At 32.8% G+C, this 16527-nt stretch overlaps 2 protein-coding genes across 6 annotated transcripts in view; one reads left to right on the top strand and one right to left on the bottom strand.

Annotated features, from left to right (window-relative positions):
- Positions 1 to 16527, bottom strand: part of LOC143242170 (uncharacterized) — a 125256-nt gene that overhangs the window by 82439 nt on the left and 26290 nt on the right. The window lies entirely within an intron of this gene.
- Positions 5196 to 8273, top strand: LOC143243245 (serine/threonine-protein kinase atr-like). Its single transcript, XM_076487094.1, has 2 exons — positions 5196 to 5320; positions 8168 to 8273. Exons 1-2 carry the CDS (start codon positions 5211 to 5213, stop codon positions 8271 to 8273), a joined length of 216 nt encoding a protein of 71 aa, XP_076343209.1. The 5' UTR covers positions 5196 to 5210.

The raw sequence follows: 16527 nt of genomic DNA, 5'->3' as shown, positions 1-16527 counted from the left end.
TTGATTTTGTTGGAGTGCTGCAGCTCATGTTGCCAAATAGTTGTGCTCTGTCTAACGATTGTACATCTTGACAATATTCTGACAGCACAGTCTCCATTACAGAAGGCTCTTTCATGCAACTGTCATGTAGAAATTACATCTGAAACTTGATAATTAGGCTTTTCAGCTCGTAATCTACAGATTACAGGATTGAACCTCATTACTGAACATGTTTGCCCTCTCAGCTGTGGGAACATTATATATTGTGACAGTCTGTCCCACTATTCAGTCTGACAAAGGTTAGTGGTGGATGGTATTGGCTAATTGCTTTCTATATAATTCATCACTCAAAATTAGAGAAGGCTAGTGCAGATGGCTCTTGTGTAGCTTTGCATAAACATTCAACGAGTCTCAGGACACCATGCTTTCTATAATTGATTTAATTTATGGGGACATTAGTTTCTCAGTGCTTGTTTTGGAAGTTTGTTAGCACAGGAATCTGTAAGTGCTGTATCTAGGTTTGTTTTTTTTATGATAATAAATGCTCTTTGTTTTAACTAGTATATTTTTATAGCCACTTCAAGTTCTTGACATGCTTGAAGCTTTCATGTGTTCATCAACTAATCTTGTGCATATTAATAGCTTGTGTTCAAGTTCACTGCTAAAGTCCAGAACTGGTACTAGATTTGAATCATTAGCATAAATATTATATTTGATAGTAATTCATCTGATAACTGTAGAATTAGTACCATACACTAAGTGAAGAATTTATTTAAGAATGAGTTGTAATTAAATTATATCATTAGATTTAATTGTTATTAAAAACTAAGAAGTATCTGTGTAATAATTAATTGCATACATTATGATTAGAACCCATTAACTGTACAATGAATCATGTCCATTAATTTTCAGAATAGTATTTTCAACCTGTGTTTTTTAGAAGTGGTCATCAACAGAGGGCTTATAGTTGTCTGCTAGAAGCTTCAGTATTAAACATACCTGAGACATTTGTGGAAAAGTCTAAGTGGCACTGGAATAAAGTAAATATAAATCTCAGTGGTAATATTTTTTGTAATTATTAAAGCAGATACTGTTCTTAGTTTGTAAAACTTTTGATGAAATTATTTAAAGTACCTCTTTTTAATATTTTTGAAATGCCAAAATTGTGAAATTGGAAGCTCCAGGATTTTGCTGTGATTTAAAATTTTTGAACTATTATGTTATAATGTAGTAAATTTGAAAATTATTAATTTATAAATGTCACTTTTTTTAAACTTTGAAACTGTTAAATTATGAACATTGTATGTTCTAAATGTATACATTTGGAAGTACAAGATTCTGGAACTTAAAAGCATTAAGAATTTAACCTTGGAAGTGAAAAATTTTTATATTTGAGGCAGTAAAAAATGTTTTCTCATCAAACACCATAACATTTGGTATTTCTAAACTGTAATATTTACTTTGAATCTGAGTTTTTGTGAAGATTATAATGATGAATTTGTAATTAACAAAAATGTTACAGCAGTCTATTTATTTTGGCACTTTACTGGCAAATTTTAGTGTTTAGTTATAACAGTTTTCTGTCAACTTGCATTTTTTGAACTAATAGTAAATAAATAAATTTTATTTATGCATATGATTGTTATCTCAAATTAGAACCACATCAGTGCAGTATTAGTATCTTATACCTCTTAAAAAAGAAACAATTAGTTCAAATGTGAGTTGCATTACATCAAAAATAAAATTTCCAAAATATATTTATATCTTCTTACCTTACAGTTATTATTCAGCTGCTATGGTTTCTTTTCCTTTGTCCATCTAAGTATAGGTCTGATTTTTTTCTCCCTTGCTCCAGTGTTTTATTTCACCTTTAAATCTGTCTCATCACACTTTTCACCTACATCAATGTGATCTCTGTTTTAAAACTGTATATAAGCATTTTTGTAACAGGTGCATGTAGTACAGTTGTTGAAGATATTTTATGCATTTTTTCAGGTTATATATTTGACTTTCGTGAAGTAAAAAAAAAATTGTTTGGTATGTACGTTTACAGCTTGAATTCATGAATTAATGTATCCAGCATGGAAACAAATTAGGCCTCTTCTATCTCACCTCTGATATATAACATTGCTCCCAAATTGGGAAAGGAGTCGCTCTTAGTTGAGGCTGTCCATGACCTTATCTGTAGTAAGGTGGAAACATAGGTTTGATGTGGTGGTCTCCAGGGGACTGTGATGCTGAACTTTAGGTGATCCTGGACATTCTGGAGAGAATTTAGATTTGCTTTTCTTGTGCCTTCCTTTCATCTGTTTGCTTCTAATGAGGCTAATTTTGATCACCTTTACCAACTTCTTTTCTTTACTTAGTTCATTCAGTGTGTCATGTTTTTTGTCATTACTTGGTGGGTTTTCCTTGGGGTGAAAAGGTCTGAAGGTGAGTACTTAGTCCTCCCTCCATTCCCTGATACTGAGGCTCATATAAGAGATGTTTATTGCCTCAGTTTTTGTAAAGGGACAGCTATGTCTTGTCTGCCATGTTTGTCAGAACAGCATGTTTAACTCATTATCATGAGGTAGATACACGTTTAGACTCTCAGAGAATAGATCAGCTCCTGAAAATGTGAAGTTCCATAAAAGTTTATGCTTAATCTGAATATATCACAGTTTTGTAGGATTTGTTTGACCTTAACTAACACTGTAATATTTACTGTATGGACACTTTTTTTTCTCCTCATTTCAGTTGTCGACTTCAACACTTTCCTGAATTTCTTGGCTGGTATTTCATTGAAACATATTAGAGGGCATTTGTCTACTTACTGACAACCTCCATGTGTTATATGAGTCCTTTTCTCAAACTCTTGATTTTGCAGGCATTCCAGACCCTTCATATTCAAGGGCTTATGTCACCCATCTGCATTCGTCTTAGTTGTTGGTTGCTTGACTTTCCTCAGCTCTTACAGGAGGTCTAGTTCCAATGTTGTCCTGACCCTAACAACAACCCCTTGTTTCATCATTACTTACAATATTTTATGCCCTTATCTACAGGGTTCCATGTTCAATTGATTGGAGTATTGCCAGCAGTGTAAATGACTACTGTATTCCTTTGTGTCCTGTGGGGACTCATCTACATTAATTTTTGTACATGTAGAAAACCTTTACCACAGATCCATGGGTACTACAGGCCCTTGCATCAGAATTGATCATTCATTTCATATCCACTACCATTTTTCATCATCTTATAGTATTTCATTTCCTGCAAGTCCTCAAATGTTTTAACTTCATTCCATCCATGGTTATCAGAGATGTGTTGGTCATTGGAGTGATTGAGAGAGTTGTTTCAGTTCTTACTAAGGTTTATTTCTGTATATTTGTTGTGCCCATATTGTCATCAGTCTTTTCATTTAAATTAATTCCTAAATCTTCCACAGTTCACGGTGGAGTCATTCCTCATTCTATATTGGTGTTTTTTTTTGTTGGGAATGTTGTTGACCATGTTTAATGTTGCTAATGCCTATCTACACATTTCCATGGTGAAGTCATCCTGCTACTATCTATGTTTTATGCACAAGGGTTTGGTGCTGCAGGTCATCTCTCTGCCCTTTAAACTCACACTGGTTCCATATGTTTAGTTTATAGTTCATGTTATTTTCTTTACCCTATCTCAAATGGAATCAGTCATTAGTTATCGTTAGCACAGAAAAAACAACCAAAGCACTCATCTTTTCTTTCCAGAATGACTTCAAATTGTAAGATAAACCTACATTCTTTTTATCCCAGAGTTTTTTTAAGCTCATAGCAGAATAAATCTACTTATAATTAAACCATTATCCCACCATTATATGTTAATCACCTGGGAATTGATGCAATGCGTTACATTAATAAATTAAATTGTACCGTGAGTTGCTTGCTCATGAAAAATATTATTATTACTTATTTTGCCTAAACTAAAGTAAAAAGGATCCTTAGTATAGTTTAGTTCTAGACAAATTAAGTAATATTTTTTTTCATGAGCAAGCAACTCTCACAAGTAATGTAATTCATTAATGTAATGTGAGCTGCATTTTTCCCAGGTGATTAACATCTCATTATGGTGGGTTAGTGGTTTAGTTATAAGTAGGTTTATTCTGCTATGAGCTTAAAACTACTTGGGATAAAAAAGAATGTAGGTTTATGTTACAATTTAAGTCATTCTAGAAAGAAAAGATGGGTACTTTTTTTTGGTTGTTTCCTTTTTTTCTGGTGCTTACAAGGTATCTAAAATTGACTGATTTCATTTTGAGATAGGGTAAAGAAAATAACATGAACTATAAACTTTACTGGAACAAAATTGTTTGAAATGTATTACTTAGGAGATTATAGGGACTACACAAAGGAAATTTGAGATTCTTGAGGTGACAAAAGTATTTTTTTTTATTTTAATATGAAAATTACTTTGCCTGTGGACTATTCAAAGTAAATGCTCAATAAATTCGTGAAAAAATCTCCATTGTATTTTTTTTTGTTAATTCTTCACTAAAGATATGATTTTTTGTATGTGAATGACTTGGAATGTTAACTGAAAGTATGCCAAATTTTGTGAGGACAGATACACTGTATTGAAAATTAGAAGTATTAAATATAAAAAGAGTAGAAATGAGTGCAAAGAGGTCTTGTGGTCAGTCAAGTCAACCAAGCCCATGTTGAGAGAGTTAACAATGGTATTTCTTTTTTGGTATTTTAACAAAAGCAAAAATACATAATAAGTGCTTCATTTTAACTTTTCTAATGGTAAGTTATGATTTAAGAAGCTGAAGTTTTCCATTCTCATTTCAAAATATCTAATATTTTGTTAAATATATACTGCCTTTGTTACACTGTTAAATCCTCCAGAGTTTTAATAGTTTATTCAACTGTAAAATTTGAAGCTTCAGTCTGATCAAATAATGTAAAATATTATTCCATCACCCTAAACTATTGGTATCTTCTCCTTCCATCTGGGTTATTAGTGTGTAGATATAAAATCATAATGTAGATTGGGTGTTTTGAATAAATTCAAATCTGAATACTGTGGTAGTTCCATCTCTGTATAAATTTTGCTTAGGACCACATGAATAATATAGAGCATATGAAATAATTTAAGATAACTAAGTTCATTTATTGTAATACCACTTTCTGTTATCTTTATTAGGCAACATTAATGCTTGCCAAATATAGTGAAGAATCGGCTGTCTTGAGAGTAATGCCCTTATTCTAATGTACCGAGATGTGGTTGCCATTCAGCCTGAATGGGAAGAAGGTCACTTCCATTTAGCCAAGTATTATGACCGAGTTATGACTACATTAGAGAAATCAGAAAAGAAAAGGTGTGTGTGCCTAGGTTGTTTATTTCACAAAATATTTTATTGCTAAATTTCTTACACAGTATAAGTATATGTTTTTTCACACTCAGAATTTTTTTTCCATCGAACAAATTCATCATTATATCATATACATCTATGCTGAATGACTTTGCTTGACAATTTCAGGGTTATGTTGCATTTTACAAACACTGTTGAATTAACATCTTCTGATAAATTTTACTATTTTTTCCTTTAAATCTAATTTGTCTTTATATTTTTTATGTTTAACATTTTCTATACAAGCACCCTTTTCTGCACTTTGCAACCCTTTTACAGAATATCATGATAGTAGTATGAACATCTTCAAATAAAGATGGTCACAAATAAAGTTAATAAATCAAATGTTAAAAACATGTAATATTATGTCAGTTTGAGTTCTTAATTTTATACAGTATGAAAATTGTGATGTCTACTCCCTAAGTCTCCTCTCTAATTAATTTACTATCCCTTCAAGGAATATGGAACTGATGTAAATTACTTATTATAATATTGTTACTACTCAGGCAAAGCATAATTTTTGTAGTGATTAACCACATCGAGGCAAATTTTCCTATGGATTGGAGGCAGAGGGCATGTTATCATGTTTGTAGAGTTATATTCAAAATATTATTGAACTACTATTTTATAAATTCATGTCAGTAAATTTGGCATAAACTATACATTATTTAATTTCTTAATTTGAAAATAAATATCAAAATAAGATTGCTAAATATCAGTTTTTTTTTTGTCATGTGATGTGTTTGGTCATATTACATTTTATAAAGCTCACAATACAACATCTCTAGTTTCTTATGAGTTACAAACTCAAATTATTAATATTGCAAGCTGGAATATAAAATAAGAACCTCTTATATTTTCTGTGTCCTGAGATATCATTCTGTTCAATGAATCCACCATAATTGCTCTGTCTCCTTTTCCATTTTTGAAACCATATTTTTACACATAACCCACTGCACTTCATGAGGTATACATAGCAAATCAAAAGCTCAGACTCCTCCTTCACATTCTTTTCTCAGCCTTTGCAAGGCTTAAGTAGTAAAGAACCACCTTTTTAAATATAGACAAAATGGAGATTGATGTATTTTTAGACCCAAATGCTGCTTAGTTGGTAGCCTTGATACATTGCAGTGAAATTCTATGGGATTTACATAATAATTTATATATTTTTTGTCATTTCAAAATGCATATATAAAATTTAAAAAGATTATTTTGTTTTATATTTTCTCAAATTAAATTTAACAATGTTTACAGTTTATGCCAAGCAAGTATAAACCTTAACATTTGTAGGTAGCAAAGATAATTATTTTCTATATTTGTTCACATAGTTTTCTGTTTTATGAATAATGACTGAAATTTAAAAATTAATTTGAAAATAGTAATAATATACATACATAATGTAACTGAAATGTGATTATATTTTACAAAACACTAGGTGCACTATTTGTAAAAAACTAAGACAGTTGTACTTTTTAAAGACCACTGTTGGATATGCTAACATTAGCTGCTCATGTGTCACGTGATTGCAACTTTTGTGGCATTACTGTTATTCAGACACAGCTGAAAGCTCAATAAAAGATAATAAATGTAAATAGATGAATAATGTTAAATTTAAATTATGCTTTGTTCATTCTAAAATTACTGTAATATGTTAATAGGAAACTTCAAATGTTTATTTTAAGTACAGGGTGTTTGGAAAGTCACTGCGCAGTTTTATAATCATGTACATGTTTTGACTGTTTTCTTTGGCTGTGATATGTAATTAAGCAATACAGGGTTTTATATATAAGTAGAAGACAAGGAAAATAAGGGATTAATGTCGAGAAAATTACACCAGTGACAAGTTTATATAAACTATGTCAAGTGTGTGAGTGGTGAATAAACTTAGCTGAATATGTCTAATGTTACTGGGACCATTATCTCAGTTTAGTGAAAGTACATTTGCTTTGATGACTTCTGTTGTTTATTAACATGCCTTTTCTTTCCAGTTTTGGGTTTTGTTGGAAAACAGTTTTGTTTCCTAGTAAATAATAACAATTCTTCAGAAGGTATGCTCATGGGGTAGGTAATTTTATACACTAATGTCAGTTGCATGTTTGCCAAGTGACTTACTACTTATATGGCAAGATTATTCATTAGGTTTGTTTCAAAATAGCTTTAAGCTATTTACGATAAACAAATTGTATTGTTATGTAACAATATGCAATCATTCTATAAGGAAAAGTATGATGTAGATTTATTGTCTAGTTATTTATGGTGTCTTCAGGTTGGTAAGCATTTGATACTAATTTAAAAGGTTTAAGAATTGTACAGATGAAGATTTGCAATTTTCAGATAAATAAAAGTATTTTTCATCTTAAGATTGAAATTACTTTTCACTCTTGGAAGTCAGCATTTTGACTTCATGTGTTCATGATGAAGTTTTCAGTAGAAATACTTAATTAAAAGTCATTCTGTTAGATACAAAATAGTGGTAATATTTACTGATACTCTGCAAAACAGCATGAAGATATTCTTACATTATCAGAAGTTATAGTATGACTAATATAGTGGTTACCATGGTGGTTGCAAATGAGATGTATATGGAAAGAGTTGAAAACTAACATGGTTTCCACAATTTTATCCTTTGTAAAACTTTTATAAACTCAGTTTGTTTTGTTTCAACTTTAAGTTTGAGACTCATTACAAAAAATATTTTGGCGAATAAATACTATCTTTTATCTCTAGTAAACCCCTCATCTTCTTTTTTTTGTGGAAAGTAAAGAGATAAGAATGTTATTACAATGGTATATTTATTTGATGTCAATATTTCAGTGAAGTTATTGTCCACATGGTTCAGTGCTATGGGTGCTCTCTACAGTATGGATGCAGACATCTTTTTCACTCCATGTCGAGGATGCTGTCACTTTGTTCGACTTAGGCACACAAGTTGTAGAGCACCAGAAGAGTAAGAAACCTTCTCAGAATCTGGAACATTGGGAAAGGATGTTAAACGTTATGACAACCAAAGTAAATAAAATCTCTTCTGTTCTTACAATTCATTGTTGTTTTCTGTTTGGTAACAAAAAGTATTATTATTTTATTATTATGTAGAATTACAGGTAAGACAGTAACCATACCTTAAGATTTAATTTCTAGTATACCAGTTTCTATGGATTGTATTTTATTCACAGTTTTAATAATTTTTCAGGTCATTACAAATTTTGTGGAAAAGCTTCCTCCATATCTATTTTATACAACATTTTCTCAGCTAATCTCTCGCATAGGCCACTCCCATCCTGGAATATCATTACAGCTTCAGGTATGTATAGAAATAGTAAGAAAGGAAGAAAATTGTATATATTTATTCCTAGAGTAGATTAATTTTCATTCAGGCATATTTTAATCTTTATTATTTTGGCACAATTTATTAAGTAGATGATATGTTCATGGGTACTGAAGGTTAATCATACTTGATGAATTACATACGCTAATGGAGTGATGTGTTGCTACAGATATAAGTGTTAATGATATGTTTAACAGATTTATATATTGAAGTTCACAGTTCCACACTATTTAATAATACAGTGCTGTCGTATTATAAGACTTGTAGGTGGAGGAACATATCATAGGCCTTTCATTTCATGTAATGAAATTATTAAATGATATAGTGCCAAAAACAACATTAACATAAGGAAGGCAGTTTTTCACTTTTCATCAGTGAAGTATAGAAATTTTTGTGACTAAACAATTAGGACAACAACAGACTCAGAAACTACACCCTAAACAAATTGGAACAATGCTATCATCTGCAGAACAGGGATTTTGATTATCAAAAGAACCCCCTAACCCAGATGATCACTGAAACAAATTTTATTGTACCACTAGCTAGATAATAAAGAAAGTTTGAGGTTGAACAAATCTCATTAGCCAAAAGTTTGCAAATTACCAACTAAATTTCAGAATCATATAATTTTTTTGAAAAAAATGGGTAAATAAACTTGAGTCACACTAATTCCACCTGATCACATATGTATAAAGAGTTCATAAAAGTTTAGAAAGTTAATAAATTTCAAGCCAGAAGCCCTTATTCTGAAAAGTTCTTAAAAAGTAAGGGAAAAAAAAAATTGCCTTCCAGTATGGTACATTATACCCTCTCAAATGTTGCTCCCCATACAGAAATGTTTTTTTCATATGCAACACGTCTTGAGCATTTACATACCTTATAATCAACTGATTCAAATGCATCTCCCTGTAAATCATCATGCAACATCCCTCTAGCAAACAAAAAGTAGTGTGACACACACTCTAGACACATGTGACACTCCTATTGAATTTTGCCAAATTATCACTTCTCATTTGACAGTACTCATGTCAAGGTGTATTTTGTCATGCTTTTTAAATTTGTCCAATTTTATGATTTTTTTTAATATTATTCTCAAGAGACTAGGTTGTGGTTGGTAGTTCACTTACCAGTGGTATGATCCTCATCTTAACCCTCCCCCCCTTCCACCTGTGTTATCAAAAAAAAATAATAGATATGTAGTATCTAGCTACTTCCATTCTGTGTTTATTGGTATCTAATCTTACTAATGTGTTTACAAATTCAGAGGATATTTCTATGTTAATCAGCCATTGTATAAATAAACATCATTTCAGTTATAGTATAGTCAGTGAGGCACAGTATCACCAAAATGATATAAATCAAGAGGTGTGACCCAAATGTAAAGTGGGATTTTTTTCTTTGTCAAATTCAGAAAAGTACAAGGCTTTTGAATATTGGTTCTTATGGACTTAATATAGTCCAGAATGTTTACAAAATATGAGATAACTGAATAGAACTATAGCTTTGTCATGCTAGTACTAACTCATTAATAAATAGCCCAGCTATAAGAGAGAGGATGGTTTTACTTTTTTTTATTAAAGTTTGTGGTACATAGAAGTCTTGATAATAATCCTGTCTTGAAAGGACCATACAAATTTGGAATAGGAGACTTTTGTATAATATTTAGGTGTTAAAACAAAACTGACTGAGTCCAAATGTAAATGGTTCAAAAGTTGTTTGTTAACTCATAATTCTGGCTAAAAGGTGATTCTGTAAGTCATTTCCAACTGTTCTGTAACCACTTCTAGTTTTGTATCAATCGACAGGCCTATGTCTGGTTTTTGGCAGATAAAATGATAAAATTTCTAATAGGTAGATTTGTAAAGTCTTGTATACTTTCTGCTGCTGACGTATGTTTTAAGTTAGTGAATATAAATATAATTAGCAAAAGAAATCACTGCCAACCTTTCTAAGTAAACTAATATATTCAAACTGACCACTATAGCTGAGCAGTTAGTGGTATTTTAATCAATTAATTAATTAGTACATTGTTCTAGAAATAAAATCAAATGGTGGTGGGTGCTAACAAACAGTTGCCTTCTCTCTGATCAGCAGTTCAAAACAGTAGCACTGAGAAATTGCCATAACAGAGACAGGGCCAACAAGTTTGGTGGAAGTATGAATCAAACCCAGATGTTTGAAATGTGAAAACTGAACAAGCTTGAAGTAAAATAAAAAAGACGACAACTTATGAAGCAGTAACTACCCATATTACAAATAGTTTGTCCTGCAGATTTGTACTTAGCAGTAAACAAACAAATATAACATTAGTTTTCTCAGTTGGATGTTTGATATTATAAAAAATGGTAATAATTAAAGTTGTTTTGGATTTAATATTCAATTTCCCATAATTCAGCTCCACTGGTTTTAAAAATAATATTCTTTTTTTTTAGTTTGTTTGTATTTTTATCCATTATCATAAACAAAATAATAATTTGATCTAAGTAAGGGTTTTTCTTCTTCCTGATTTGTAAAACTTATTTGACAGAAAAAATGAATATTATTTACAATGAATATGCATTCTCATTCTTCCTGATTTTTTTAGTGAAGTGTACATCTTTTAGTCTCAAAACTATGGGATGTGGTCTTTATATGTTGCTTCTGGCTATTTTATTTCAATTTTCAGCAATAATCAGCCATCATGCTGATGTTCCACCTTCCCTTAAATCTTGCCCCCCAGTGGCTCAGCGGTATGTCTGTGGACTTACAACGCTAAAAACCATGTTTCGATACCCATGGTGGGCAGAGCACAGATAGCTCATTGAGTAGTTTTGTGCTTACTTCAAAACAACAACCTTAAATCTTTGTGCCAGCAGTGAAATGGACATGAGATACAAGAAATTAAATTTGAAATTCATATTGCAATCTAACTCTTTGCATTTATTGAATATGCTATAGAAAATATATTCATAATTTGGGTCCTTGTTGTACTCTAACAATTTGTTAATAACCCTTTCTGTACAAATTGTGAAAATTGCCACATGTAGCGTAAAATGATTTTTACCCACCTACCAATAAAATAATTAATTTTATACACTTTGTTTTATGAGTGTATTACTTATATAATATGTTCTTGAAAATATGCGAGTATATTAGTATATAACTTTATTGAATTGTAATACTTACGTAAATGGAAGAATCCTATTTATTATGCCATATTTCAAAGTGTCTGTACTGCATTGACCTGGTTTTCAGAGCATTCATTACAACACTTTCTTGTTTCCTTCCATTTTGATATCACACTCTGCATCACTTTTTTGGATGCATATTTCAACCACCAGGCAAGGGTGGAATAGAAACTAAAGCATGGACAGTTTTTTTCCAGGCTATTGCTTGCAACCTGCATGAGGATTGCTAGCAACAAATTTCTTTTTAGTGGCAATTCCATCTGAATTATGCATTTCCACCAGTTGCTGTGTGACCATTACGACATACCTCTTGAAAGTAAATATTTTTTTGCAGTATTTTTGTAAACATGAAAACTATTTAGCAGCATACATGTCAGCAAGTGTAGGTCTAGCTTCTTAAACCATGCGTGGGGTTTATGACTTGGCTCATAAAGCTTCAGCAACTGTTCTGCTTTATCAACTGCTCCCATGTTTTCATTAAACTTTTCTATATAGCATAGTTTTTTGTAAAATTGTCTGGTTCCCCCAAAGTAAGTTTTATCCTTTTCAACAAAATTAGCTGAATATTTTGTGGTTATCACATATACTGCTCTTCTGTCTTCCCATTTTACTATCAGAGCGTTGTCATTATGAACAAAAGCTGTGTCATGACTCTCCAGATGCTCATTAGCGAGCTCTTTTGGGATTTCTCTATTAGTGTGAATAGTAGTCATCCTCATTATATTTTGAGTTTTCAAAAAATGTGCCAATCAAGTACTTGTATACCAGTTGACTACAGTTACATGACACCCTTGTTCAAGAACAGATTCTAATAAATGGACAGTTATTTATTTTTTCACTAGATGTAAGCTTATTTACTCCTTCAACATCAAGTAAAGAATATTGATTGTTGGGTATTCTCTGTAGTACGCCCTTAAGCTGTATTCACACCAATTGTTTTCACTATTGCACATGACAAATAATTTGATGCCTTGTACATTTAGTTTTTATGAACTGGCGAAAGCCTAGTCATCCTTTCCATAGAACTAATGCTTCATCAATTAAAATATGTTCTCCTACATCCACATTTTTCATCAAAAATTTTCTGAAAAGCTCACCAATAGCATCCAAGCTTGTATAAGTTACATTTTTTGACATCATTTATTTTAGTAAAGCATAAAAATTTTACAAATGACATGCACGTCTCTACTTGTTATGGCAGCCCAGAAAAAAATGAATACCTGTTTCATAGGGCATTCTTGCCCAATACTGGTTCATATTGTTATATTTACATATTCTAGTTTAAAAATGAAGAGTAAAAATTGTAAATATATCAATTTAAACGACATCTTTACACTGGATGCCATTTACAAACAGTGATAGTACGACCCAAGGAAACACGGATGGCAACGCCCTTGAAGGGTGTGTAGAGTAGCATATGTCAGGCAACTATGATGTGACGTCTTTAAGTGACTGAACCTCTGACACTGGAAACATCGGAGAGGGTTTGGAATGTACGGCCATTCCCTGCAATTTAGATAACCTGCCTTGATGGTGACAAGTGCAGGTGGTTATGTAAATGTCAGAATGAGGATATTGTTCGGTATTGTAACTCCATCTTTGTGAGTGGAGATACGCCTCACTGCAGAAACTCGAGTAGAGAACCCAGCTAAAATCTCTGACTCGGGGATGTTCTTCAAATCCCTCTCAACAATAACTGTTGGATGTTTCCACTGATATGTCTCCAGATCAAAGCTTCTTTTCTGACTTTGGAGAGCTAGCAAGTCCCTACAGTCCCTTCTGAATAAAAAAGGAGGACATTTGCCCTCAAGGTTTCTCTGAAAGAGAATGTAGGATAATAAAATGAGGTACAACTGGTGGTACAGATGTTGAACATTGCTGATCAGAATCTTCAAGACGTGATTGTTTTCCTATTGACTGTTTTTTCACTATTTAAATGTTTTTTAAATGTTTGTTTGGAGGATCCATAAGAGAAAAGAAACATTTGGTGCCCTCTGATCCCACCCACCATAGAGCCCTATAAGGAGACGCACTACAATGTCAAGCAAAGACACTGCAGCAACGACGGGGTTTTGTGAGCACTACACCCAAACACCTGCATCAGACACAAAGTCCACAACACCTGTTAAGAACTTTCAACACTGGTACCTGGTTGACCATAGCCCAAGTGGACCAGCTGATTGATCCAAGGGGGGCCACCCCAAGGCTGCCTGTCTATAGGAATTCAAGGTCAAAATGGTGTGTTATGGTTGGACCCCCAACCAACAGGATCCTCTCCTCCCCTTCACGGTTCACCACACACGGTAAACACGTGGGTGGATGTTTAGATCCCAGAAGAGGTAATCTGAAAGAACAGAACCTTCCCTGGGAGTTCCCTTCACCACGTACAGGAGTCCACACTGAGGGGTGAGAATAAGAAGTGCAGTAAAATTAAAATAAAGAAATAAAGTTGTTGTATGGAATAAAATACAGAATGTGAAATATCAATTTTCAAATCAATTATATACGAGTGTGCGTGTATAACAAATATTTAAAGAAACACATTAGGGATGCTGCAAACACGAAAATTGTGACCATAGTGATGACTACCAGAGCACAAAACTTTAATGATACTGAGAATTATCACAGGGAATATTAGGTAGGAAAGTAAATAACGTTTTTTGCAAAAAGTTGTCATTCGGTTTGAGGAAAAAAACTTGCAAATTTATGCTTTTTCCCAATGTCAATATTTTAATATTTGAAGCAATCCAAAGTTGACTATGTGAGAAATGGCTCAACAGCTCCATGTAACAATCATTACCTACATCTACGAAATTGGAAAAGTTTCAAAACTTGGACACTAGGTTTCGGATAATTAACATGTTGAGAGAGTCACTATTTGTTAATCTTTGACAACAAGAAATGCTCATGAACCAATTCTGGAAAGAATTGTTAGTGGCAACGAAGTTTTTTTGTGTTTTTTTGTTATGAGCATACTCAACGTAAGAGACAATTGTTGAATCTCTGTTACACACCTGTACCAACACCGAAGAATGGCTTATATCAAAAAAAAAAAGTTTTGCCTTGTGTTTGGTGAGATCTGGGAAGTGCAGTTTATCACAAACTTTTTGATGCAAATCACAGCTGAAAGATATTGTCATCAGTTGGAGTGCTAACACCAAGCACTGGTAAGGAAAAGAACTGCATTAATCAATATAGAAGACTAATGTTTTTTCACGACTTAAGATTGTGTTTTGAATCCTACACACTTCATAAATGACCCTAGAAAAACTTCAGGCCTTAAAATGGGAAGTTGTGCCTCATCGATCCTATTCACTAGATACTGCTCCATCTGATTATCATGTTTTAAGATCCTCACAGCATTACTAAGATGAAGAAAGGTTTGTAAAAAACGAGGAACTCAAAACTGACTTAAGATTGTTTTTTGAATCCAAATTAAAGGAATTTTGTTCACGTGGAATCCATAACTCACTTAAAATATGAAATAATGACATATAAAATGAAGTCAAATACAGTGGTATCTCGGTTCTTGAATGACTCCATTCCTGAACTATTTGGTTTTCGAACATATTGTTTGAGGATAAATGTTTCGGTTGTCGAACATAAACTCGGTTCCCGAACAAAGCTGTTGTGGCCTAAACCCCTGAAATAACCCGACTGATGAGCTGAACGACCGTTCGACCATTTTCGGCCCATGCCAAGTTTGCCCAAAACATTTTGCTCACACATGTCGCTCAGTCCACATTCCCACTAAAATCTGTTGTGAACGTTTTCGTTTTTTTTTCTAAATATTCTGATTAAATAAGTCATCATGAAGTCAAAGAAGGATAATGAAAGCGGCAAACCAAAAAGAAACGTTGTAAGAGCCACAATAAAGGAGAAAAAAGATCTTGTAACGAAGTACGAGAGTGGTGTTCGCTTGTCTGACCTTGCTGCACAGTTTGGAATGGCAAAGTCTGTGGTCTGCACCATGCTGAAAAATAAAGGAGGTGATGTTGCAAAGGGAGTGACAGTGCTTACGAAACAAAGATCACAAACAATGGAAGAGGTGTAAAAAGTGTTGTTGATTTGGGCAAACAAAAAACAGTTAACTGGTGATAGCATTTTTGAGACCATCATTTGTGAGAAAGCAAAGCAGTTTTATGCTGACCTCCTGAAAAATACTTCTGGAACGAGTGCTGATCCAAGTGATGTCTTTAAGGCTAGTAGGAGTGTTTTGAAAAATATTGGAAGAGAAGTGACATACATAGCTTTGTGAGACATGGGGAGGGTGCTCATTCTAACAAAGATGCTGCTGATAAATTTGTCAGGGAATTTAAGGACTATGTAGAAGCTGAGGGTTTTATTCCCGAACAAGTGTTCAACTGTGATGAGACAGGCCTTTTTTTGTAAGAAAATGCCAAAGACAACCTACGTCACCAAGGAGGAGAAGTCACTGCTAGGGCACAAGCCAATGAAGGACAGGCTAACTCTATTGTCATGTAATAATGCAAGTGGGGTCTTAAAACTTAAGCCTTTGCTTGTTTACCATTCTGAGAACCCAGTTGTTTTTTTAAAAAAATAATTTTCTGAAAAGAAAATTAAATGTCATGTGGAGGGCTAATAGTAAAGTATGACACAGAGTTAACCCTCAGAGAGTTCTGGAAAAATCACTTTAATAATCTCCATTGCTTGAGGATCAT

This window comes from Tachypleus tridentatus, unplaced genomic scaffold (assembly GCF_004210375.1).
Source record: "Tachypleus tridentatus isolate NWPU-2018 unplaced genomic scaffold, ASM421037v1 Hic_cluster_2, whole genome shotgun sequence".
In the NCBI taxonomy this organism is placed as follows: Eukaryota; Metazoa; Arthropoda; class Merostomata; order Xiphosura; family Limulidae; genus Tachypleus; species Tachypleus tridentatus.
Note: the sequence above shows the minus strand (reverse complement) of the source record. Positions and strands in the feature narration are given on the sequence as shown.

Coding starts and splice junctions, on each gene's coding strand:
- LOC143243245 (XM_076487094.1), top strand. CDS start 5,211: ATGTACCGAGATGTGGTTGCCATTCAGCCTGAATGGGAAGAAGGTCAC. Junction 5,321..8,167: donor GAGAAATCAGAAAAGAAAAG/GTGTGTGTGCCT, acceptor TCAATATTTCAG/TGAAGTTATTGTCCACATGG.